Source organism: Megalops cyprinoides, chromosome 16, assembly GCF_013368585.1.
Source record: "Megalops cyprinoides isolate fMegCyp1 chromosome 16, fMegCyp1.pri, whole genome shotgun sequence".
In the NCBI taxonomy this organism is placed as follows: domain Eukaryota; kingdom Metazoa; phylum Chordata; class Actinopteri; order Elopiformes; family Megalopidae; genus Megalops; species Megalops cyprinoides.
In genome coordinates, this window is record NC_050598.1 from 169,424 (window position 1) to 194,921 (window position 25,498).

Here is a 25,498-nt window from a genome sequence, read left to right on the forward strand (position 1 = left end):
ATCGTTAATTGTATTTTGCCATTGCACTAAAAAAAAAAAACAAATGCTTCTTCTAACTGTCAGGGTTCATCAGTCCAAGGGAGTTCTCTCAACCCATGTGAAATGACCCAGCTCTCTCTGCTTGCCAGACAGTTTTACATAATTTCATGTCCAAGTGATTTCTTCAGCCAGATAGTGTTTGCCAGTCATGAACAGAAATTTTAATGGTGTGAGGTCGCATTTATTTTGTAATGACTTTTCAGGTTCTTGGTTGGATAGATTGTATCTGGGATACCAGATGATTGATTTTAATGACAAAAAATAATAAGGCAGAGGTCTTATTATTAAATGAAGGGTTCACAAAAAGTCCTGTGAGTGCTATTGAGCTGTCTATCAAATAGCAGTGACTGGCAAATAAAATGAGCATTCCATTCACTTAAAAATTGAAAGGGCTACAAGGGTCAGGATGGGGGAAAGAGATTCCATCTCACAGGTTGACACAGTTAAGGGAATTTTCTCCAGAATTTGCTGGAAGTGAACATACAATTGGATGCTGGGAAGTCTTGTTGAGCTATTTTTAATATAGTTGTTGTTTTTTTAATAACACTTGCAATAATACAAATGATTAAGGTTGGAAAGCAGCTTGATTTGCACTATGTTATGCGTTTATGTAGTTAGAGCTTGTTTGGTAATTTGAGAACTATTACCCCAAATGCTGTTGCTGAACATGTTCTGGATGCTGAGAGATGTGTATGTTGTTATTATAAAGTTGCACTGTGTTGACGAGCAGGATGTTTTAGGATGATGTTTAAGTTGTGTTTAAAACACAAAAAGGGGAAAGATCTGTCCCCCTCCCCCCAAATTACAGTATTGAGTCCTAGAATTCAGTCAAAGCTTAAAACTTAACAGGGATTGCATAAGTGCCCTGTGGTGAGCTTTAGTTTAGCAGCACACGTTGCTCTCAATGAGGGTGTATTGTCTTTTCTTACTCAAGAAAAAAAGTATTGTTCTTCAGAACACCAAAAGAGTTCTACTTGAAATGTATATTTTTTTGACCAGCTGACTGAACTTTAAAATCTATGTGGGGTTTTGGTAATCATTGATAAATTCACTTTGACATATTGTCACAATTCCTAAACAGAAACATACTTGGTATTTGAATATTTTTCATCTTTTGGAGGCAAAATATGTCTGGGTGACCTTCTCCCCACATTCACTTTTTAGCAGAATTGTGGAACTACTGAGCAACCCACCACTGCTGAATATTCTTCAGTGTTTCATCCATCCAAATGCAGATAATCACATGCTTGCCTCATTAATATTTGTTAGATTTTTCCATCCAGAAAGAGCATACTGTTGTAAGGTGGAAACGGAAGACGCCTGACAACATATGGACTGTGGCACACCAAATAAAGGACTGTTGCTCAAGTAAGCATTCTTGGGCCATAAACAACAGCCACCCAGCTGAGGAATGTGTCCCCGCTCCTCCACACCAAGGAACTGTATGACAGGGTGGGTCACCAGGGGGTAGGGAGAGTCAGAGGGCACAGGATCTTGATGACCCCAAATCCTTCAGAAACCCTTCCTCCTGACCAGTGGTGAAATCCCAATCCTCAGCGATCAACTATTATGTCTGTATATTCTATTTGGTTCAAGGTACACGTGTCTTGTTTGGTCTCATTTTGATCCATACAATGCGAGTAGCAAAGGGGTGATAGTTCTAGTAGGAGGTCTCCTAACCATTGTTCTGAAAATTGGCTCAGAAAGCTAAAAGGTTGGACACAAATGCCCCAGAGAACAGGACAAGAATAAACACCACCACTAATTAATTACCAGATAAGGACAAAACCTATTTTGGACTTTTCCATGACCCCATCTCACATGCCAATCAACTCTTTGATGTTCAGGTATATAAAGGGAAAGATTTCTGCTCTCGAGGAGCACCGTCAGCATGAACTCCTGCACACCAAGTGTGTAGCCACGTGACTCTGTATAGGTAGGCTATGTGTATTTATCATCACTTGCACTATACCATACTGCTTGCTGTTATTGGAGTTTCTAACTGATTGGGACAATTTTGGTTAATAAAGATATTAGCCTTAACCTTCGTTTGTGATTTCTCTTTTGACCATTTCTAACGACGCATGTAGCAGGATTTGAGGTTTTTCTGTAAGTTCTTGCCGTACTGCTCGAAACCCATTGATACTTGGTCAGTCTTAAGTATTGCACTATTCTGACAAGCCTGCAGTCCCTAGATGGGCCGCCTAACTGGCAGTGAGTTATATTAAATGTGCTGGTACGGTATCCTACGTCATGGACTATGTGGCCTGATCACCTACAAACCAAAGCGAATTGAGAATTCCTGGGTTGCTAAGTAGAATTGGGAATTGGGGAACTAAAATATAAGTTGGCATAAAATGGAGTCAGAGTTTAGTTATTTGATAGATTTTAACATCATGACATCCAAAGATGCAATGCACGCATCTGCCTTCAACAGCCACCACTTCCCTCATTGGTTGTGACTGGCTGTCCTACACTGTATTAAAAACTTGATTGTAAACTTGGGAAAAAAGTCTTATTTTGCTTCACTTGTGATTGTTCCTTCCATATTTTTAAGAAAACCTGAGGGAAATTTTTACATAAGACGTATAAAGATTTTACATTACAACTGCTGTTTGCACAACTGGGTGAAAGATTATTTTGAAGAAATATTCAGTTTCCCATATCATGCTTTGATGATTTGGAATTTGTTTTGGTGAAAAAAATGGGACTGTAGAGCTTTAATTTAACAGAAACTGTATGGCTACATGAATATTGATTTTTTTTAATAGTATGGGGGCTATTTTGACAAAAGTCAATAAAGCGATGCATTTTACTGACTTAAACGTGTTTTTCTTTTGTTTTTCCTTGTTTTCTCTTTTTTCTTGTCTGATGCTGACTGCACTGTGTGTGGCACATTACAGATTACACATCAATCAGTTTGTTTGCACTAATGTACACTTTACACTTTCCCCATCTTAAAAAGACACAAATTGTATTGAGGTATATAGTCCTACCATTTCCACACAGCCAGAGACAAAGGATTTTCAAAGGCGTTTGAATGAATTTATAGGCATTTACTTCTTTTTCTGTGGAATTTACTGTATTTCGGTATTAGTTTAACAGTAAATGAAAATGTATTTTGAATTCACCCTTTTTATGTATGTCTCCAAAGCAAGGTGAGCACTGACAAATTGATTCAAGTCATCATCAAACAGATGGGGAATGGATGAGGAAGCAGGGAAATGTTCAGACATTACATTCAGGGGAAGGTACCTGCGCATCTGTGCCGTTAGATGAGGGTGTGGCAACAGCAATCTTAATAAATGGACCGTGGACTGCAGGGTTACCACATGAACTTTTGAGCCTTTCTTCCGTGGAAGTTTCCTGAACGTGTTGCAAGGACGTGTATGGAGAATGACGAGTCTTTGTTCTTTACCCTACTAGTGTTTAAAATATGATGGCCCAAAATCCACCCTGTGGGGATTCTATATGTTTCCTGATCTGCTGCTGTGGTATTGCACAAAATCCAAGAAGGCCAACGAATGATCAGAGAATCTTATGAAAAATAAATATTTTAAACAAGTGGCAAGAGTTCAGGCATTATGTTTTCCTCAAATAGAATTGTGTTCCTAATAGCCAATCCGATCATTTATCCTTTATCCGCAAATATATTTGCTAATTAAAAGCATTATATCACCAAGCGAACTCTAACACCTACCATTTCCACTTAGAGGAAAGCTTATGTAATGACTCATTGGTTGTGACACATGATTTAGGATCATCTCTGCCCCGTCCACCTTTTTTGTATGCACTTGTGAAAGTCACTCTGAATGAAGAATGTCTACTGAATGAGGAAATCTAAATGTAATGGCAAACAATTACAATATTTTATTTTTCAAGTATTTATCAAAATCATTCCAGGGCGTTTCTTAATACATGTCTGTCTTATTTACAAATAATCAGAACAAAAATAAAAAATCTATTGTTTGCTGTTTGCGTTTACTTTTTCTAGTATAAATCAGCCTATGATGCGTGCACATCCTTAACGACACATTAAATGTGAAATCTAGAAAAGACTTCCTTATGTAGGTAACTCCACAGTTTGTAATGGCCCTGTGTGTCAGGTGCATTGGAGACATTAGCCCTCACAAGTGTACGGTTTTATTCCATGTGAAGACTCAATTACTTAGGGAAGAACTGTTATCTAAATACTGTGTTTAATTTGCAACCTCTTCATGTAATATCCTATAAATAACTGGTAAAAGATGTGTACTGTTGGAAGTGTGTTTGTGCTATTATTATAAAGATTTACACTCACTGAGCAGTTTATTAGGAACACTATACTAATACTGGGTAGGGCCTCCCTTCACTCTCAAAACAGCCTCAATTCTTTGCAGCATGGATTCCACAAGATTATCAACTTACAAGTGGTTATCCGAGTTACTGTAGCCTTTCTGTCAGCTCGAACCAGTCTGGCCATTCTCCATTGACCTCTCTCATCAAAAAGGCGTTTCTGTCCGCAGAACTGCCACTTACTGGATGTTTTTTGTTTTTGGCACCATTCTGAGTAAACTGTAAAGACTGTTGTGCATGAAAATCCCCAGAGATCAGCAGTTACAGAAATACTCAAACCAGCCCATCTAGTACAAACAATCATGCCACGGTCAAAATCACTGGGATCACATTTTTTCCCCATCTGATGGTTGATGTGAACATTAACTGAAGCTCCTGACCTGTATCTGCATGATTTTATGAACTGCACTGCTGCCACACGATTGGCTGATTAGATAATTGTGTATATTGTTCAATAAGCAACACTCGAAAACCTGGTGCCACCATCTCAATCAAGCTTAATGAGTTGTTCACTTAGGCCTATGTTCCTCACACCCTCTATAAGAGACTGCAATTCAGCTGTCAGAGCAAGGAATTAACTTTTAATCAATAAAATTTAAACTTTACAGAAAATATCTATCCATATTGCCTTCCCGTTTAAGGACCCACAATTAAGCCAAATGACTTTCAGAAACAATCTTCCCCTGTATCGCTCCATAACAAAACAAAAAAAATTCAACAACCTACATCTGTAATGTTTAACTAACTAAGGCATAGCTACTTGTTAGGCTGAGGGCAACCCTACATCCCGACATCAAGCCATATGTCTTCCATTTTCACTCTGACCAAGGATCAGCTTGTGACGCATTTCCCTGAGCAGGCGATCGTCAGTTTTTTTTAAATATATGACGCCACTTCCTCTTTCCGGCCTGCTAACCGCTTTTTTCAGCTTCCGGACTGTCGCACACATACACGCGCTAGCGGCATGGCAGCGGAGAGTACGGTGGCTAACGGCGGGGAAACGGCGTCCTTGAACGGCGAACCGTCAGTCAAACGAGCCCGGGAATGCGAAGAAGCCTATTCAGTCTGCCGGGTATCGAAGCCGGAGCCACAGAATAAAGTGACGGTTGTGCTCGGAGCGCAATGGGGGGACGAGGGGAAGGGGAAGGTGGTGGACCTCCTTGCCATGGACGCGGATATTGTGTGCAGGTGTCAGGTAACGTTAATGAGTCACCTTAGTCCTGCGGGTGGGACAACGCTGCCAAAGTGCTCTAATACATCATGGGAGGTCGCGAACTTGCTAACTATCTAACTGAACAAGCATTACGGATTACTTAGAGGTGCCATGTTGAATAAGGATGACGGATTAACCAGCCCCCAAGATATAGATATCACTCACTAGGAAGATAACATTACCTCGTTATCTAGTTGGACAAAGCTAGACATTGTGGATAACCAGTGTAAACAATCTGTTTAGGAGCTAGACCGTTTTTTACTGAAAAGCAGATCTTGGCAGATTATAACAGTTAAGACAATGTCACAAACTCAAACTACACAGCGTTTTCTATTACTTGAACGTTAACGATAATTCAGTGAATAACACCTGGCACATTTAACATTAGATCTTTGAGTTTAAAGTTGTGATTTTGAATGGAATTCTGTTTTAACTATGAACGTTCGTCGAATAAGTTTTGAGAACTGTAGATCAGATTATGTCATATGTTTTATTTGCATGCCTGGGACCATTTTGTGTGTAGGTCCAAGGCTCAAGTACAGTTGAAAATGATGCAAATTTGCTCCAGTTTAGGTTGTGTAGTGTTGTCGGGTTGTAATCTGTGTTAATAACTTTGCACGAGCAGTTTCCATGTTCTGATAATTATACTACCCTGTGCAAAATGTTCTTTTTGCAATATGTTAATGTTGTATGTTGAATTGTGAAATATGACAAAATCCTGTAATGTGAAGCAATACATGCTGCACACATCTGTCATGATTTATTATTTGGGCAGAAGTGGAATTAGTGGTATCAATAAATAAATAAAAATCAATAAATGTGTGTTGAAGTCTGCCTTAAAATAGGTTTGAAGGTTTGTGTATAAAGTGACATTCAAGGAAAGTGTTGCTTAGATTGGAACACCTTTTGTGTTTTCAGGGAGGTAACAACGCAGGACACACTGTGGTGGTGGATTCAGTGGAATACGATTTCCACCTGCTGCCAAGTGGCGTTCTCAACAAAAATGCAGTCTCGTTCATCGGTATGTCTGGACAGCCGCCTGAGTTATGCAGGGGAAACCCTACAGTTGTACCTTGTATCATCCTTGAGCTTTAAACTTCTCATCTCTTCCTCAGGGAATGGGGTTGTGGTCCATCTGCCAGGACTGTTCGAGGAAGCTGAGAAAAACCTTCAGAAGGGCAAAGGTGAGCTTTGAAGGCAGGGGGGAGCAGGTGACCAAGGGATAGACATACACAGATAATAGGGCTGTCAACAGTTACCATGTGTGATTGCTACCTAGCTTTAGTACCTGAATGTCACAATGTCTTTTTTTGTCTTACCAAAGGACTCCAAGGCTGGGAGGAGAGGCTAAAGATTTCTGACCGTGCACACATTGGTAAATATTTGTCTGATGTTCCATGCACCTGCAGTTATGTGTCAGTGTCTGCTGGCCGTGGGTTATTCACATGTGCGGGAATGCATGAGCATGCTACTGGTTGCATGTTTCCCCCTGGCTGGACGGCTGTCTGACATGTTTTTGTTGTTTTTCTGCAGTGTTCAACTTCCACCAGGCCGTCGACGGCATACAGGAACAGCAGAGACAGCAGCAGGCTGGGAAGAAGTGAGTTCTGCCCCTCTGCGCCCCACTCCCCTGCACGTCCTCTACCCTCCGCATCTGCCAGGGACAGTGCGGGAGTGTTTATCTTTCTGTAGTGACATACTGACATGTCTTATCTGTGCCTCTCATGTTGTACAGATGGGCTGTGTGTGGCAGTTTCAGTGTTCGCACACCCTTCTCTCTCTTCCCATCTTTACACTATAACGTTCCTTCCCCTTCTTCTCTTTCTCCTGCAGCCTGGGCACCACCAAGAAGGGCATCGGCCCTGCCTACTCCTCCAAAGCCGCCCGCAACGGCTTGCGAGTGTGTGACCTGGTCTCCGACTTCTCCATCTTCCAGCAAAAGTTTGTGTCAGCTTCAACTTCATATTCAAGAATCTCACTTTATGTATCTGTGTGACTGTATCTGCACGTTTCTCTTTGTCTCTGTGTGTGTGTGTGTGTGTGTGTGTATGTATGTATGTATGCTGGTTGCATCAACCTGGGGGGGGGGCTTAAGCCCTCAGTAAGAGCTCCAGCTTGATGGCATAGCATTTGCTCTTAAACTCTCTGCACATTAAGTTTATACAATATATTTGAATGTGCATATAGGTAAGGTAAAGGTTATTTTTTTCTGCATAAGCATATATTAGCTCATATACTACCTAATGGAATTGATGCTGGCTAACTACCTAACCTTTAATTTGGCATGTCTCTACATCATTACCATTTGTTTCTGTTGCTAATATGTATGTTTCTGCTAAGCTTATGTGTGGTCAGCTACACAGCTCTATAACGTTTACAAAACTGAACTCAGCACTACATCTGTTAGCAATTCACTCCATAGGGTGAATGATGGTGGTGTTGGCCCTGTGTTCCAGTTATGATCAATGATTGGTTGACTTGGTTTATTTTATTGCCTACTGGCTGGTGGAGTTTTTTGTTGTTCCCCTGATTGCTTAAATGGATGTTGCCTCCTGCAGGTTCCGAGTCCTGGCAGGATATTTTCAGACCATGTACCCCACCCTCAATATTGACGTAGATGCTGAGCTCCAGCAACTCAAGGTGACTTAAACATGGACACCCCATAAAAAGCATGTAGCTATTCCAAGAGCTATCAACAGTGGTCACACAAGGTGGTCAGTTATTATTTAAAATCTCAGCTACATTACTGTATTGTTAATTGTGTTAATTATTAATACTGATTTTTTTCCTGTTTATATTAACATGTAGCTTGGATTTCCTGCTCTTCTATGATATATTCATTGTGTGTTTCATTGGCAAACCGTTACTCAGCATTACAAGTGTTGTGTTTGGAGGAGCCATAAGCCTTGTCCTCGCTTTGGAGTGGTCTGTAGAGTCTTTGGGTGTAACAGAATGGTTTTATGCTCTGCTTTTACTGTACTGACCAGCCTGTGAATTACAGGCTGTCAAAGTCCATCTTAATGCTGCATAACCAAATCCTTCTGATGATTTTTTTTTGTTGTTCTTAACAGTGAATTATCAGTCATTCTCACAAGGTCATGGTATCGGATTGTGGGTTGTGGTCTTTTCAGCAAACTCCCAAACAAATTTGTGAATACAAAAAGCAAATTTCACCAATCAGATGTCTATTTTTTGTTCAGTGATAAAGTCCCTTAACATCACCTTTTATCAAAAGCTTCCCAGATTCTCAAGCACTGCTGAACTTTTCCCTCCTCTGTCTCTCAGGGCTATGCGGATAGACTGCGCCCCCTGGTGACCGATGGTGTGTACTTTATGCATAAGGCCCTCACTGGCCCCAGCAGGAAAATCCTGGTGGAGGGGGCCAATGCTGCCCTGCTGGATATTGACTTTGGTGAGCAAGAAAGAGTGACTTAAGCATTGAAGTTCCATGCCACATGCACTTGCCCTGGAATTTGTGTCAGCACACACAGTGCTCTTCATGTGTAAGTGTGGCAGAGAGAATGGCCTCCTGGCATTTTAAAGCCTTTGTTAGTATCTTTCCAGGGCTTTTGTTAGTCGGGGTTCATGGTAAATGGTGGTGGCAGCCCCAGACATGTCTTCCTCTGTCATTTTCAGGGACCTACCCGTTCGTGACCTCATCAAACTGCACCGTGGGTGGTGTGTGCACAGGGCTGGGTGTGCCGCCCTCCCACGTTGGGCGCATCTATGGCGTGGTCAAGGCCTATACCACACGAGTGGGAGTGGGAGCCTTCCCCACGGAGCAGGACAATGTGAGTGACCACTGGATCTCATTCATCAGCCTTGTTGCATCCTATTATTCGTTTTTAGTCCCTAGCCGTAGGACACCAATTTTCAGCCCCATAAAAAACCCTGTGCATTGTTTAAGGCCTGAGTGTGGGGAACACATGACAGCAGCGTGAAAACAGTCTGTCCTTTGAATTAGGGCTGCCCCCGACCAAAGATTTTCCTAGTCGACCAGTAGTCGTTAGTTCAAGCCATTAGTCGACTAGTCATCGCACATTTATGACATTAAATTACAATTTACAATTTACAATTTGGCATTTCGCAGACTCTTTTAAACCAAAGCGACTTACAATTAGTGCATTTCAGGTTTAGCTGACTTCCTCATAGGCAAAAGATCGCAGTAGGAATGCAAATGAATTTACAGTACCATGCTCCTGATATCCTGCAACAATAAAACAGAAATCTGCAAACAAAACCTGCAACGTAGAGGCAGGGTTAGTACAGAATTATTTTTTTTTTTCATTTTATACCATGGCACATAGATACATAACAGAAAGGTTACACAGTAGGGGACAGGTGGATTCTGAAAAGGTGGGGTTTTCAGGATCCTGTGGAAGATGGCGAGTGATTCCACCGTTCTGATGTGAGGAAGGTCATTCCACCACCGCGGAACGAGGGCAGAAAAAAGACATGGCTGAGCAGAACGGCTGCTAGGTTCCCCAAGTGAGGGGACCGCCAGCTGCCCAGAGGAGGTTGAGCGGAGAGATCTGGTTGGAGTGTATGGAGTGATCAGACACTGAAGGTAGGACGGGGCAGAGCCTCTTGTGGCATGGTAAGCCAGTACCAGTGTCTTAAACTGGATGCGGGCTGCTCCCGGAAGCCCGTGAAGTGCAGTGAGTTGCGGAGTGACATGAGTGTGTTTTGGGAGGTTGAATACCAGGCGTGCAGCAGCATTCTGAACCAGCTGAGGTAACCTGATAGCGCAGGCCGGTAAGCCAGCTAGTGAGGTGTTGCAGTAGTTAAGGCGGGAGATGACTATTGCTTGAACTAGGAGCTGGGTTGCTTGTTGGGTAAGGAAAGGGCGGATCCTCCTGATGTTGTAGAGGGAGAATCTGCAAGACTGGGTGACCGCTGTGATGTGGCTTGAGAAGGTTAGCTGGTCTTCCAGGGTCACGCCCAGGGGATCACCTCAATGGTGATCGGAGCGTTGATCGTTGGGGTGTTCTTTGCTGGAAAAAAGAGAAGCTCAGTCTTCTCCAGATTGAGTTTAAGATGGTTAGCGGACATCCAGGAGGCAATGTCGGCTAGGCAGGCTGCAATGAGTGGCTGAACCTGAGAGTCGGAAGGGGAGAAAGAGACGAACAACTGTGTGTCATCTGCATAGCAGTGGTAGGAAAGACCGCGGACAAAGATAACCTGTCCAAGTGATTTAGTGTAAAGGGAGAAAAGGAGTGGGCCAAGTACGGAACCTTGTGGGACCCAGGTCTGGAAAGGGCGGGGGAAGGAGACGCCCCCGCAAGGGACGAGAGAAGAATCTGGTGGTTCACAGTGTTGAATGCTGCAGAGAGGTCAAGTAGTATGAGGACAGTGCTGAGTGACTTCGCTCTGGCCAAGTGAAGCACTTCTGTGACTGCAAGGAGGGCAGTCTCAGTTGAGTGGCCGGCTTTGAATCCCGACTGGTTCGGGTCCAGGACAGGGCCGTGGGAAGAGGCTTTAAGTTGGGGGTGCTGTAGTGGGAGGTGCATTTTTTGCGTGTCCAGCCGGGGGGGTAAGATTAGCATTCGCGATGAATAGGCTATAGGCTACTTCATACACATAAATGAATTTTTATTTAACGAGTTTCAGTGAAAGCTTTTTTTAGTGAAAATTTCATTCTTAACATCACATTCTAATATAACATACACTACTATAATATGAATCAAACATATGCCAGTCTTGCAGCTACCAGACCCCGTTGCACACAGGAGACAAGAATATACAAATAGCCAAGACATAGTTAAACAGGTCCAAAAGGCTATCACGCACAGCGGACAAGAATATATCCACATACACACAATATTTTAACAGCACAACAACACAGGTCGGTGTCGGGATGCTTTCCTGGATCCGCTGGTCTTCCGTTGTGCTCTTTTTAGAAGCTGGTGGTTTACCAAAGAAATCCAAAATTTGTTTCTGTGCCATTGTGATAGCTACCTTGAATGATGCAACATTAGTAGCTACTAGATGACTAGGGACATTCTAAAACGCTTAACATGACTTAATGTTCCAAAATTGCGATCAATGATCACCAAATTTCTCTCGGACATCTCTTGTCAGAAACACTTCCATCTGTCAAAACATCAAAACCGAAATCCCAGGAGTATGGTCGTTATCTCACTTTATGCGTTTTCCTCTCCATTGACGCCCATTATAAGGAAAATGCTTAATGTGGCTTAATATCCTAAAACAGCGACCAATAACCACCAAATCTGTCTGACTCTCACATGTCATAAAGTAAACTCTAACTCCTGTCAAAAAAGCAAAACTGTCATCCAGTGAAAGGGGTAACTATCTTGCGTTAAGCCGTTTCTTCTCCATTGACCCCCATTATAAGGGAAAATCTTAACATAGCATTATGAACCAAAACGGCAACGTATCATGACTGCACTTCTCTAACACATTTCTGATCATGACGTTCAAAAAGCAATATGACGACCCAATGGGTTCAATATAAACACTGACGTTTTCATTGAAGTTTTCTCCATTGGAACCCAAATTTGGTGATCATTGGACGCTATTTTAGAACATTAAGCCACGTTAAGCCTTTTCACGTTAAGTGTTTTAGAATGTCCGGATGACTAGGCTATGTGACGTCGTTGTGATGTCCGTTGACCATGATGCTTGATGTTATTTTAATAATTAATAATTATTCAGCATTGCTAATTATTTCTCAAAACTTCAAGCATTAAGTTCTTATTTAAAATATTTTTTCTGTTATTTACCTATTTTAGTACGTCTATCTGGCAGAGAGTGCTGTGCCTGTGATGTCTGCCTTTTCCAACAGGGGGTGTTACAGCACCTGCAGCACCCCTACTTCCCACGGCCCTGGTCCAGGAAGTTATTCTGGAGGAGATGGGGAGAAAGTTTTGGAGGGGGAAAGGGTTTTGGAGAGAAATGGTAGAAGAGATACTGGACAGTAGCTTCTGACATCAGCTGGATTTAAAGTGGGTTTCTTTAGCAGTGGCATGACTCGTGCCCTCTTCAGAGCAGAGGGAACTACACCAATAGACAGGGAGCTGTTGATTTAGGAAGAAATAAAGGTAAGAATGTCCTCAGAGATGGACTGAAAGAGATAAGAAGGGATAGGATCAAGAGGACAGGCAGTGGGATGGTGGGATTTTATTAGTTGTAGTTGAGTCTGTTGGGGGGGGGGAAGGAGGAGAAGGTAGTGGGAGTGACAGTGACAGGGTGCGGGATCTGAAATGAGAGAAGACGAGGGGAAATAGAGAGTCGCAGATGTCTTTTACCTTCTTCTCGAAGGAGGAGACAAAGTCATCAGCAGAAAGGGATGAGGGAGGAGGAGGAGGGGAGAGGAGGGAGGAGAATGTGGAGAAGAGTTTGTGAGGGTAAGAGGAGGCAGAGCGGATCCTGGAGTGGAAGAAGGCAGACAGGATAGAGTAGATGAGAAGGAAATGAGAAGAGAGTGGAAATGGGATACGTCATCTGAAGATTTTTATTTCCGCCATCTCCTTTTAGCTGCATGAAGTTTGGCTCTGTCTGCATGAATGCAGTCAGTCAGCCAGGGACTGGGAGGGGACAAGCGAGCTGGTTTGATAACAGGGGACAGAGGGTGTCCAGGGAGGAGGACAGTGTAGAGAGGACAGTAGAGGATTTCTCCTCAACAGAGAGAAGTGACAAGGATTCAGCAGAAGGGAAAGAGCACACAGTAGAAGAGAAGGCACGTGGGGAGGGTGCAAAGGTTGCGTCAAACTGACACTAATGGGGTGGGAGCAGAGGATTTAGGGAAGGATATGAGTGGAAGGGAGAAGGATAGGAAGTAGTGATCAGAGGTGTGGAGAGGTGTGACTGTGAGATCAGGAGCAGGGCAGCCTCTTGAAGATAAGGTCCAGCTGGATGTTAGCCTTGTGTGTTGGTGGGGACTCCACTAGTGTGAAGTCAAAGGACTGGAGGAGGGGGAGGAGACCAGCAGACTGAGTGGAGTTAAGCGGAAGACTGAAGTCCCCAAGCAGTAGGATGGGAGTGCTGTCCTCAGGGAAGGAGCTGAGGAGGGTGTCCAGTTCGTCTAAAAACAACTGCAGAGGGCGTGGTGGATGATAGAGAACAGTCATGTGCAGTTTACAAGGGGAATAAACAGTAACAGCGTAAAATTCAAAAGAGGTGGGGGAGATGGAAGGGGGGGAGGCGACACGGAAACTCCATGAGGGGGAGATCAGGAAACCAGTTCCTCCACCCCTCCCCGAGGGTCTGGGGGAGTGGGAGAAGGTGAAGGCAGTGGGGAGAGCAGCGGGGGTGGTGTTCTCCGGTGTGATCCATGCCTCAGAGAGGACTAGGAAGTGTAGGGACAGCATGAGCAGAGATGAAGTCGGCCTTCTGTACTGCTGACTGGCAGTTCCAGAGGCCACCGGAAATGACAACAGTAATATCAGTAGAACGAGGTGGATGAATAAGGTTAGACAGGTTACAACTGCGAGGTTGCCGCCTGCGAAGATTGGGAGGGGAGATTCGGACAGGAATGGGTAGATGGCACATGATTAGTGCATGTGTGGGAGAGGGACAAGACAATGCAGAACAATAGGTGTTAGTAGCACAAACTCAGGAGATAAACAAAATAGACGAATGAACCCGAAAAGCAACACAACAACCAGAGCACAAAGACTGGGAGAAAAACCAACCACAGGGTAGCTTGCGAGTAGACCGCAGTAGTGCCCCTCATTGTCCTTCCTTATTATTATTCCTAAAATTATTTAAATAGGCTATATATATTTTTGGGGCATCTGAAAATAGTTTGAGTTCCAGGGCTGAGGAAGAATGTTATAAGTAGCATTGTTAACACTATGCTACGTTACAGAGGAATACAAAACCGTAATAATGAGCCTTTAAAATATAAATTTTACAAGCGCAAGCACGAAGCGAGCCGCCTGTTAATGACAATGCTAACGGCAAAAGCGGTAATGATTCTGGATGTGTCGGAGCAACCAGCAAGGAGACTGAACATTTTGTTAATTTATTTCAACACAGTATAACATAATATAACTTATAAACTTGTAATACCAACACAATAACTTATAAAACAAATGATAAATAAAAAACAGAACATGAAGTTAAACATGCAGTAAGTGAGGTAGGCTAATTAACTTCCCCAGTCCCCACGAACACATGGGATAAGCCTAATAGCGCATATGTCAATATATTTATTTAGCTGCATATAGCCTTAACTTTGCAATTCGTTAATGTTAATTAGGCCATTAATTATTTAGCATAATGGAAATGACCCTTTCGCGCTTACGGTCACACCAGTGTGATTAGCCGTTTAGGGGAGAGCCGGGATGGAAGTAACACTTTTCCAGATAAACGTAATTTTAAAAGATAACGTTACAGACAGAAGCTAATTTTCGTTGTGATCAACAACTCACGTGTGTGTTTTGTACAAAATAGCACCTGGTGTTGACAGATGTGGAACGACTTCGGTATAATAATATAATTGGGATAGTTGTTATTGTAGAGGGACGAAAGAAACAACTGTTACAGTCGTCCCGACAATGACTCGACAGTCTAAAATAGGAAAGAGCTGCTGTGCGATTGACTGACTGTACAAATCTAGATTCAACAAGAAATCGGAGCTCTCTTTTTACAGACTGCTGAAAGCTAAAGAAAAGAGAAGCAAATGGATCGCTGCAATTCGCAGAAACAACTGGAATCCAGGCACCGAAACGTGGATTTGCGGTTGCCATTAAGGATAAGAATGTTTTTATTGTCATTCCAGAAATGTTGTACATGAAAGGAAATGATAATTTTAAATGTTAAATCGCTGTTTCTTCAAAGCTAAAATAAGATCGAAATTTTCCAATCTAGTTTTTTAATCGCACCGGTTTTGGCATACGTGCTAAACAGCTAATCGCACCGGTGTGACCGTACGCGCAAAAGGGTTAAAAGTTTCTACAAAATATGTTTTAAATGTTGTTTATTATTAGCAGAGGTAGACACCCCGGCTTCAGAAAGTGAAAGTCCTGCCACGTATTTGTATTTTGAGGCCTTCTTTTGAATTGAAAAGTTAGATGTTGCGTGTTGCTTCTGCTGAGTTAATATAAAATGTAAAAAATATAAAAATAAATTTAAATGATTTTTTTTTTTCCAAATTAATTGGGTGGGCTGATGTCATGGGTCATACCTTACCATCCATATGCTATAGTAGAGCCGTCACCAGTTTGATCCTAAGTGTTTGTAAGGACAGAATCTGGACCAGCACTATGGAGCAAACTTGTGGCCCTAGTAGATTTCTGGAAGAGGATGTCACTGTGAGGGCGGGGATGATGGGGGGGGGGGGGGGGGGGGGGGCTTGGAGATGCAGCCACACCGTGCTCTGCACTCTATATTTTCCTGGCTTTTTGTTCTTTGCCAATCACATGTCTGTTTTATGTGTTTGTGCTTGTCATTAAAGTCTTTGCAGGGTTTGTGTGGTCCTTGAAAGCATTCCTGGAAAATTCATGGGCTGCTGTCCTTGGAAAGTTGGTGGAAGTTCATTTTTCTTTTACAGCAAGTGAAGTACGGCCATCATCTTTGCAAGCTTGCCGCTTTGATGCAAGTTGATGTTCAAAACACACTGGCTAGTTTGCTGGCTTATACATTAAGCCCATTGCCAAAACTTGTGGGTGACTGGTGTCTACTTCCTAGGACCTTTAGGAGTACATCCACATTTCAGTTTTGGTCATTTACCAGCCCCTCTTAACCAGAGTGAATGAATGGCATAGCACGAAAAGCTGTACAAACCCTCATTTATTACAAGACATTGGAGTGAGAGCCTTGTTCCTGGAAGCATGCTTTTCAACTGCTGAAATTTCAGTACTGCCATACTTGGAAAATTGGTTAATTTTAAAAACAATTACATGGAGTTTAGTTGTCTTTATTAATGTGGGCTAGTTTGAAGAAAAAAAATGTTCTGATTTCACACTGGAAACATCACATTTACGTTTCTGTCCCCATGAAACTGTAGGTTACATGTAACAATGACACACAAAACCTGTGGTGGATGTTGCCCCCATTTTTGTTGGGGACATAAGGTATTGCTGAGTTTCCAAATGAGGGCAGCCTTTAAAGTAAGATTTTGACTGAATTACTTTTTCAGTCTGAAGGCTGCATCATCATTGTCTTGTGAATAGTTTGGATTACTATACTGTTTACTTCTGACTCTGACTTCTGTCCTCAGGGCCCTCTGAGTTCAAAGACAAGGTTCAGGGGTTCCTTGTGGTTGTCGTTCAGGGTTCTGTGTAGTTGATGGTCACAGTTCTCTGTTCCAGGACATTGGGGCCCTACTGCAGTCACGGGGAAGGGAATTTGGGGTAACAACAGGCCGGAAAAGGCGCTGTGGCTGGCTGGACCTGGTCCTGGTTCGTTACGCCCACATGATCAATGGTTTCACTGCGTAAGAGCTCCTCCTGTTCAATTTTTGTTTGCTACAAAATGTGTGTGTATATTGTGTGTAGTAGTGTGTGTGTGTGTGTGTGTGTGTGTGTGTGTCTGTGTGCATACATACACTCCTGTTCATGTCCTCTGAGCGTGTCCTGTCAGGGTCAAGTTTTTGTGTGAAACGACCGATCTGACTGGCACCTCTCTCCCCAGCCTCGCTCTCACCAAGCTGGACATCCTGGACACGTTACCTGAGATAAAGGTGGGCGTGGCATACACAGTGGACGGACAGCCCCTCCCCAGCTTCCCTGGTGAGTTTGCCATGGCAATGTGGTGCTGAATGGTCACAGCATGCCCTTCCTGCTTACTCCTGTTCTGTTCAATGTGTAATGCAGAGGTCTCCAACACGTTGCTTGCGAGCTACCGGTAGCTTGCTGCCTGTTTTTGAGTAGCTCGCTAAAAGGTTCAAAGATTATGTACAAAAAAATCCGACAACAAATAAATGCACCCTGGAAACCTCTTCCCATTTCAGTCCTATCAATTACACAGATGTCCCGCCCCCCTCCAACACAAAATGATATCAGCTGTCAATCAAATAAATTAGGCTACTGTCAAGTTTGCAAACACGTTGTCACGTCAGTTACCCTGTAGGCTAGCTACTGAGGTAGCTACTGAGCTAAAGCAAGGAGTTCATTGGTGTTAGCAAGCCGGTTTAGCTTATAAAATAGGCAGATTTATGATGAACAAAGAAAGTGGCCAGGCCAACAAAAACATGCTATTTTCATGAGGAATGGAAATGCGTTTTTTTTTTTTTTTCCCACGAATGTGAAGGACAAGTGTGTGTGCCTCATCTGCGGTACCAGAGTTTCAGTCAGTAAAAGATGCAACGTTCAGCGCTTCTTCAGGAACATTCTAAAGCTCTTAACGTGAAAAGGCTTAACATAGCTTAATGCTCCAAAACAGCAATCAATGATCACCAAATTTCTCTCGGACATTGTCTTGTCTTGTCACTCGGACATTGTCTTGTCTTGTCATAAACACTTTCACCTGTCAAAAATAAAAACTGAAATCCTATGAGTATGGACGTTATCTTACATTAAGCATTTTCCTCTCTATTGACATCCATTATAAGGAAAAGGCTTAACGTGGCTTAATGTCCCAAAATAGCGTCCAGTGATCACCAAATTTGTCTGACATCTCACGTCATAAACACGTAGTAATGTCTTCGATGACTTTAATGTGAATTTAAGATGTTTTCATATATTATGTGTGTGACAGAGTGCTGTCACTACGGTTGAGAATGTGCTCTGACTACCACACCAATGAGCCTGGCTCTTTGGCGTCGCGGTCAAAGCTGCAGTTTGGTATCCCGTAGACCCGGGTTCGAGGCCGGGTGGGGTGACTGCTCTCGCCTTTCGCTACAGTGAGCTTGACACATTGAAATTTGAAACATACGAATACAGAACGTACATTTGACAAGCTATTGATGTGAATTTAAGATACTTTTGATATAAAATGTGAGCTTTGGATATTGACATTTGATACATGTATATACAAAAAGTAGCTTAATTCAGCTGGTTAATGTGAGTGTTTTGATGCGTTATATGTATAAGTGTGAGTAATATAAGACATGAGTAGCTCTCAGCCACTTTCATTTTTTCAAAGTAGCTCTCAGATGAAAAAAGGTTGGAGACCGCTTGTGTAATGTGTTCTGTTGGCATGACAAATGTACACACATTTGTAGTGTGAAAGCGGGATTGCACAAAATTCATCATGAGAACAATAACATAAATGCTGTTCACTAACAGTTCAGAATATACAAAATAATTTTATACACAGGAACACTTATACTGATCATGAGAAACATTTTGAATAGTGTTATTATAGAACAATAACTCATTTGAACACATAATAAACATGCTTTAAGTGAAATGGTTATTTATTCCTTGTCCCTCACTTGTCACACTGTGGTATATAGTGCTGTGGTCATTGTACATGCTCAGCTCAACTAGTAAAACAGGAAGGTTTGCTATGTATGTTCCATTTTAAGAAGTTCTGCATATTTGTTTTACTCTGGGGTAATAGTTTTCTCTGATTTCATGGTATTTTTCCCATTTTGTGAGTAGGTGGCACTTTGTCAGGGAGCGAAAGCGAAGTTGAGAGCAAAGCCTCTGCACGTCAGGAAGCCATGTTTTTCTATGTGAACCTTTCTCTGTGTATGCAGCCAACATGGATGTGCTGACGAAAGTGTCGGTGCAGTACGAGACGGTGCCAGGGTGGTGCTGCAGCACGGAGGGGGTGCGCAGTTTCAAGGAGCTCCCCCTGCAGGCTCAACGGTATATCCGCTTTATTGAGGACTTCCTGCAAGTGCCTGGTGAGTTCAGAGTGACAGACTCCCCAAAGGTGCTGTGTACACACAACAGAAGTATCCTAAAAGACGGGCATGTCTACAGCAGGAGTGGGTCCAAGCAACAATATGTGGAAGAATTACCCTTGTCCTGCTGGACTGATGGGTTTATACTGACAAACTGGAAGACAGATTAAGAATGGTTTTACTGTGTGTGTTTGTGTATGCATATGTGTAGAGATAGAAGTACATGTATACAGGTTGGTGGGTGTCTGATCATTTATCCATTATATATTGATTGTCCACATCACTTTTATGGATGTGGATTTTGGAACCATATTCTACAAAAGTCCATTTGTGTTATTCATAGAGATTTTGATATGTCTGCAGGTGACTTGTGAGGATGACTTGTGTTCTACTGTGTCAGTTTCGATAATGAAATGATTTCTTTGTTATATGTTTGTTTCCCTCTCTCCCTCTCTTCCCCCCACAGTGAAATGGGTTGGTGTGGGCAAGTCCCGAGAGAGCATGATCAAGCTGTTTTGATTGGACAAGGCAGTCAGGTTCCGGGTTCTGTGCCCCCCCCCAGCATGGGTTTTTGGGACATGGTATCCGGAGCAGGCCCAGAATGAGAGGCCTGTCCCTGGGTTTTCTGAGTGGATCTGTCTCAGTCAGAAAATTAACAGAGTAGCTTAACACCAGTTTAACACACAATATTTGGGTAGGAGGGACCCACTCTGTGGCATCTCAGCCATCTCTTCTATTCAGAATTATAATCAAGTACTCATTTCAGCCAATCATATGATCACTTTGATGAAGTATCTGTTTCATCCTGCTGTTGCTATTTCCAGCATTCCTGATTTCTCTGCTCATTTGAACCCCCCCCCCCCACTGACACTTTAATATTCCTAAATCAATCTGTTATTCAGTGTTTTGCCAAATTAGGCATTTTAATAATTTTTTATTAATAATTTAACCACAGTTTTCCAGTTAGTCAGAATTTCAGCTTATCCCTAGTACTGTGTAACTCTCCATGTAAATGTAATATGGTAAATGTATAATCTTTTATGTTTACGTAGAAGTTACAGTTGAATTTGCAGCACACTGGAGTGTCGGCTTACCTTTGGAAGCACGCTTGTGGGGACCGCGAGAATGGAAGATGCTGTGTGGTTTGCAAAAAAGGGATTGGATTGATTGTATTTTTCTTAAGAGATCAGCCGTAAAAGCATGCAGCTGGCGTGTGCACTGTACTGCAGGGCCACAGGTCACCGAAGAATTCCTCTTGGCAACCGGGATGGAGTGACCGACCGAATGGACTCACTTTCTTTGCACCCTCCCTGGCTGCTAATAAACGTACATTTCAAAAAGCAACCTTTCTGTGTGGTGTACCTTGATCCTCCAGGCCGTGTGCTGCTCAGAGCTGGGTATTTCCAAATGCTGTCTCATCACTCAGGAGAGCCTGAACTGCAGTGTTAGAGCTCTGACAGAACTTGCTGCACCTGCTGTTGAGGAACTTTCATTGCTTTTTATATCCAGTCATTAAACATCCATTTTTTAAATATTTGAAAATGCATTCTGAGACACACTATATGGACAAAAGTATTTGGCCACACCTGTTTTTCGGGGTTTGGGCTAGGCCCCTTATCTCCAGTGAAGGGCAATCTTAACGCTTCAGCATACCAAGACATTGTGGACCATGCTATGCTTCCAACTTTGTGGCAACAGTTTGGGGAAGGCCCTTTTCTATTCCAACATGACTGTGCCCCAGTGCACAAAGCAAGGACTATAAAGACATGGTTTGATGGGTTTGGTGTCGGAAGAACTTGACTGGCCCGCACAGAGCCCTGACCTCAACCCCATCGAGCACCTTTGGGATGAACTGGAACGGAGAATGTGAGCCACACCTTCTTGTCCAACATCAGTGCCTGACCTCATAAATGCTCTACAGAATGAATGGGCACAAATTCCCAAAGAAACACTCCAAAATCTTGTGGAAAGCCTTCCAAGAAGATTGGAAGCTGTTATAGCTGCAAAAGGGGGACAACTCCATATCAAAGTATACGTATTTGAATACAATGTCATTACAGTCCCTGTTGGTGTAATGGTCAGGCGTCCAAATACTTTTGTCCATACAATGTATCTAATAAATTTTGTTATAGTGCATTTTTACTATCACAATTGTCACAAAGTACTGTACATATAACATACTGCATTTTTGAGAGGGGGAAAAAAAACAAAACCCAGGCCAACTGGGGAAAAAATGGAAAATTATTCCCTGACTCTGGAAAAAGGTGTTTCAGAGACTCCTGGAAAACAATAGCTAAAAGGATAACATTGGCATAACACATCAGGCATCACTTTATCAGAACAGTTCCTTTTCTTAGCCAGTGAGGTGGTGGGATCAAAACGTTGGCCTCAGTCAGGTTATGAGTGGGAACCATCCTGAGAGTGGTGGTGCAGCAATGATCCGGGTATCATGTTCTTTGTGGCCCAGATAACCTGATTTATGTGCAAGATGGCAAGAAATTTAATTTGTTGATAAATTTGTGGATAGTCATGAATTACATTCTTATCTGTTTTTGGTTTTGTGGTGTCTGCACTATAGCACTACAGTCACAGTCAGCTCTTCAGAAGGAGCCATGTGCCGTTTCAGTTATCTTGCACAGTGAAATGAGCTATGCGTGGAAGGTGTGCGCCTTCCTAGAATTCTTTGCATTGACCCTGTTTACACACACTAAATCTGTAGCAGGAAGCAGTTGAGCCACCTTTGACACCAGTATTGCCCTTTACTATTATTAGGAGACAGTTTTGTGGAATGGCATGGCGTTTGTTCCGGAGACACGTGATGTGTATTCGAATACAAACGCTGGAGGCAAGCGATGTGTATTTGAATACAAAGCAATGTCGCTACATCTGACCGGAGCCAAATGGCGCCTCTTGTGAACCCTATGGAGCCAATTAGATTACAGGGCTCATGAAATACCCAATTAGAGAGGGAGCTGTTTAGCTATGCACAGCTCCACAAGACCAATCAGAAACAGCACCCCTGCTGGTTATCATAACTCATATGCAAATGTGACTGCTATTAACTGTATAAAAAATGAACTGAATTCTATACCTGTTGAACTTCTGCTCAATGCTGATGTTCCCACGGCCGGCTGTGCTAATAAACCTTCCTGTCTTTTGCTATGAACATCGAATCTGCTTCTTGTCATAACGAAACACTTTTTGTGTTTGTGTTCCGGACTTTGACTAACACTATGCCTGTGGCCTCTTCCCTGTTCATTTCCCTTTCGGTTTTGGATTTTCGGTTTGTGCACATGGAATAGACGTCTGTTTTATAAAAATGTTCATAACAGTAACTTCACTTCTAAACAAGCATTACTCCCCAATATTTGGGCCTTTTTGTAGCCCCTTTCACAGATCTCAGAGATTTTTAATGTGAAGAGTAGGTGATTCAACCACCATCAGTCATTTCGAATTATGGACATACAAGCTGAAGGATGATTAATTCAGTATATTACTTGTAAAATTAAAGGCAACCTGGAGCCAGTTTTTACACAGATTACATTTATAAGATGTGGGCAACATGTTACTGACACAGATAAGCTCGGTACATACGATCCAAAGAAATAACGGTATAGACTACTGCTGTGCCACACTACTCAGATTCCCCACTCGCATTACTAAAGGATGCTTACAGGTGGAATATGACTGCAGGTGGCTATTGAGACCAGCTGCTAACCCTGTGGAATTGGGCTGTAGCTTCCCACTGATGCCTACTGCCACCCCTACAGTATACAGCTGCAGCAAACCAATACCTGCCACTGATGACCCTCACCACCACTGTTTTGACAAACTGCTTTTCAACCAATGGTCCATACCCTTACGTTTGGTAATATATAATTTCCATTTAGTTTTGACTAAATACTGCTGTGCCTTCAAATGCATTTCATTAATGAAATCTCACAGTTCATAGTATGCTAGTACACTATAGTATACTCCTACTCATGGTTGAAAAAATCATATTTTGGTATAAAAGAATCAATCCTCCAATCCTGATCTGTGTATCAGAACTGATTACCCATATCTGAAGGTTCAAGAAACAGTCAATACTAGGTAAGCAAAGTATCACAAATACAGGTGTAATATTCCATCAAAAATGGCACTCATAAAAAATAATTTTAATAAAGTTAATATTTTTTCCTTGTAAACAGAAATATCTATTGATATAAACATCTTTACAAAACAATGGACTGAATATACAGTATTTTGTGCTTGTAAAATTTATGACCCTGCCTTAGTGTAGACTGGATAAAGTTCCTGAGTCCACTTTTTGAGTCCGCTTACCATGCTGCTCTCCCTATAACCTTTGAACACCACTTGCTGGTACATGTTTTTGAATGTAAAATCTGAATTACTGAAACATACACATACAACATTCACACTTAAAATTATGGCAGACTTGTGCTTAGATGGATTTTGCATTTGTCACTGAACACATTCCCTCCTCATCTTTATCGGGCAGAACAAGGCGGTACAGCATCACTGCTCCCTTGGCAGAGGGGTACAACTCTGTCCACAAGGAGGCGCTCTCATCCAGTTGCATCACCTCCTTCAATGCAAACACATGTGTGCACTGACGATATTGCAAAATGGGTTATTTGACTTGAAGACACTAATATGGTTTGGGTACTAACTTGTCATCTTAATAGATGATTTTAGCCTGAGCAGTACTGCCCAAGAGACCTGTCATTTTTGACAGATCCTCACATAGAAACTAGTAACACATGAGTTCAAAATCCATATATAGATAGAGCAGTAACAAACTATGGCATGGCAAATTCCACACATCCACTGAACAATACCATCAGCAAATAAGGCACATCCTCTGCTCACAAACACTTTACGAACTGCAACTACCTTGACATGTACAATGTACAACAAAAAAACTACAACTACAAAGTGATATGTGATTTACAATGTCCTCTTCTTACCTCTTGGCTCAGAAATACAATGTCTGTGGATTAATGGGCCTCCGGTCCCCCCCGCCAGTAGAAGTCCTTCACTTCTCTGGAGGACAGAGAGTAACTGGACAGAAGAAGAACTGAAGAGTCACGACAGTGAAGACTCGCTAGAGACTAGCAGCATCACAGATGAAGACATATATGTAGGGTTCAATTCTGGTACCTTATGTAGAACTCAGCGCTAGGTCTGCCTGCACTGGTGTGGTTGAGGGCGATTCCCAACAATACTGGTTTGCTCAGAGAACTGAGGGGAATGTTCACCTGTGAGAGGTGGTGCATGACATCTCGGATGCAGAAGGGAAATCACCCTACCTTGTCTCTGATCTCGGCACTGACGGAAGAGAAGAGCTCTCTGACCACAGCCCTCTCCACCAACTGCTCCACCTGGATGCAGTCCTCACTGACACCCTGACACACAGTCTGCCGGAAGGAAGGAGGGAGGTACAGCTCAGACACCTGCCTCACTCTGACCTCCTGCAGGAGGGGGGGCGCAGCTCAGACACTTGCCTTACACTGACTTCCTGCAGGAGGAGGGGAGGTACAACTCAGACACTCGCCTCACTCTGACCTCCTGCAGGAGGAGGGGAGGTGCAGCTCAGACACTCGCCTCACTCTGACCTCCTGCAGGAGGAGGGGAGGTACAGCTCAGACACCCGCCTCACTCTGACCTCCTGCAGGAGGAGGGGAGGTGCAGCTCAGACATCCGCCTCACTCTGACCTCCTGCAGGAGGAGGGGAGGTACAGCTCAGACACCCGCCTCACTCTGACCTCCTGCAGGAGAAGGGGAGGTACAGCTCAGACACCCACCGCACTCTGACATCCTGCAGGGAGAGGGCGGTACAGCTCAGACACCCGCCTCACTCTGACCTCCTGCAGGAGGAGGGGAGGTACAGCTCAGACACTTGCCTCACTCTGACCTCCTGCAGGAGGAGGGGAGGTGCAGCTCAGACACTCGCCTCACTCTGACCTCCTGCAGGAGGAGGGGAGGTACAGCTCAGACACCCGCCTCACTCTGACCTCCTGCAGGAGGAGGGGAGGTGCAGCTCAGACATCCGCCTCACTCTGACCTCCTGCAGGAGGAGGGGAGGTACAGCTCAGACACCCGCCTCACTCTGACCTCCTGCAGGAGAAGGGGAGGTACAGCTCAGA

The 25,498-nt window shown here is 43.1% G+C and overlaps 1 protein-coding gene and 1 pseudogene across 2 annotated transcripts; one reads left to right on the forward strand and one right to left on the reverse strand.

Moving 5' to 3' along the window:
• The first annotated feature begins 5,289 nt into the window (after nucleotides 1–5,289).
• adssl (adenylosuccinate synthase, like) lies at nucleotides 5,290–20,208 on the forward strand. 2 transcript variants are annotated; one of them, XM_036547764.1, is made up of 13 exons: nucleotides 5,290–5,569; nucleotides 6,506–6,608; nucleotides 6,703–6,771; nucleotides 6,912–6,962; nucleotides 7,121–7,187; nucleotides 7,421–7,528; nucleotides 8,146–8,227; nucleotides 8,873–8,999; nucleotides 9,224–9,378; nucleotides 16,867–16,991; nucleotides 17,189–17,286; nucleotides 19,200–19,349; nucleotides 19,816–20,208. In XM_036547764.1, the coding sequence occupies exons 1-13, from the start codon at nucleotides 5,339–5,341 to the stop codon at nucleotides 19,866–19,868; spliced, it is 1,419 nt and encodes a 472-aa protein (XP_036403657.1). In that variant the 5' UTR covers nucleotides 5,290–5,338; the 3' UTR covers nucleotides 19,869–20,208. The 2 variants fall into 2 exon arrangements, with proteins under 2 accessions (XP_036403657.1, XP_036403656.1); XM_036547763.1 differs by lacking the exon at nucleotides 19,816–20,208 and having other exon boundaries at nucleotides 19,200–19,806.
• Nucleotides 20,209–23,494: 3,286 nt separating this feature from the next.
• On the reverse strand, nucleotides 23,495–24,652 carry LOC118791101 (annotated as a pseudogene).
• Between the last annotated feature and the right edge of the window lie 846 nt (nucleotides 24,653–25,498).

Bases quoted from the DNA above. Each gene is read 5' to 3' on its own strand.
- adssl (XM_036547763.1), top strand. From the start codon at position 5,339: ATGGCAGCGGAGAGTACGGTGGCTAACGGCGGGGAAACGGCGTCCTTG. The intron at 6,963-7,120 runs GTAAATATTTGT...GTTTTTCTGCAG, and splicing joins TTCTGACCGTGCACACATTG to TGTTCAACTTCCACCAGGCC. The intron at 7,188-7,420 runs GTGAGTTCTGCC...TTTCTCCTGCAG, and splicing joins CAGCAGCAGGCTGGGAAGAA to CCTGGGCACCACCAAGAAGG.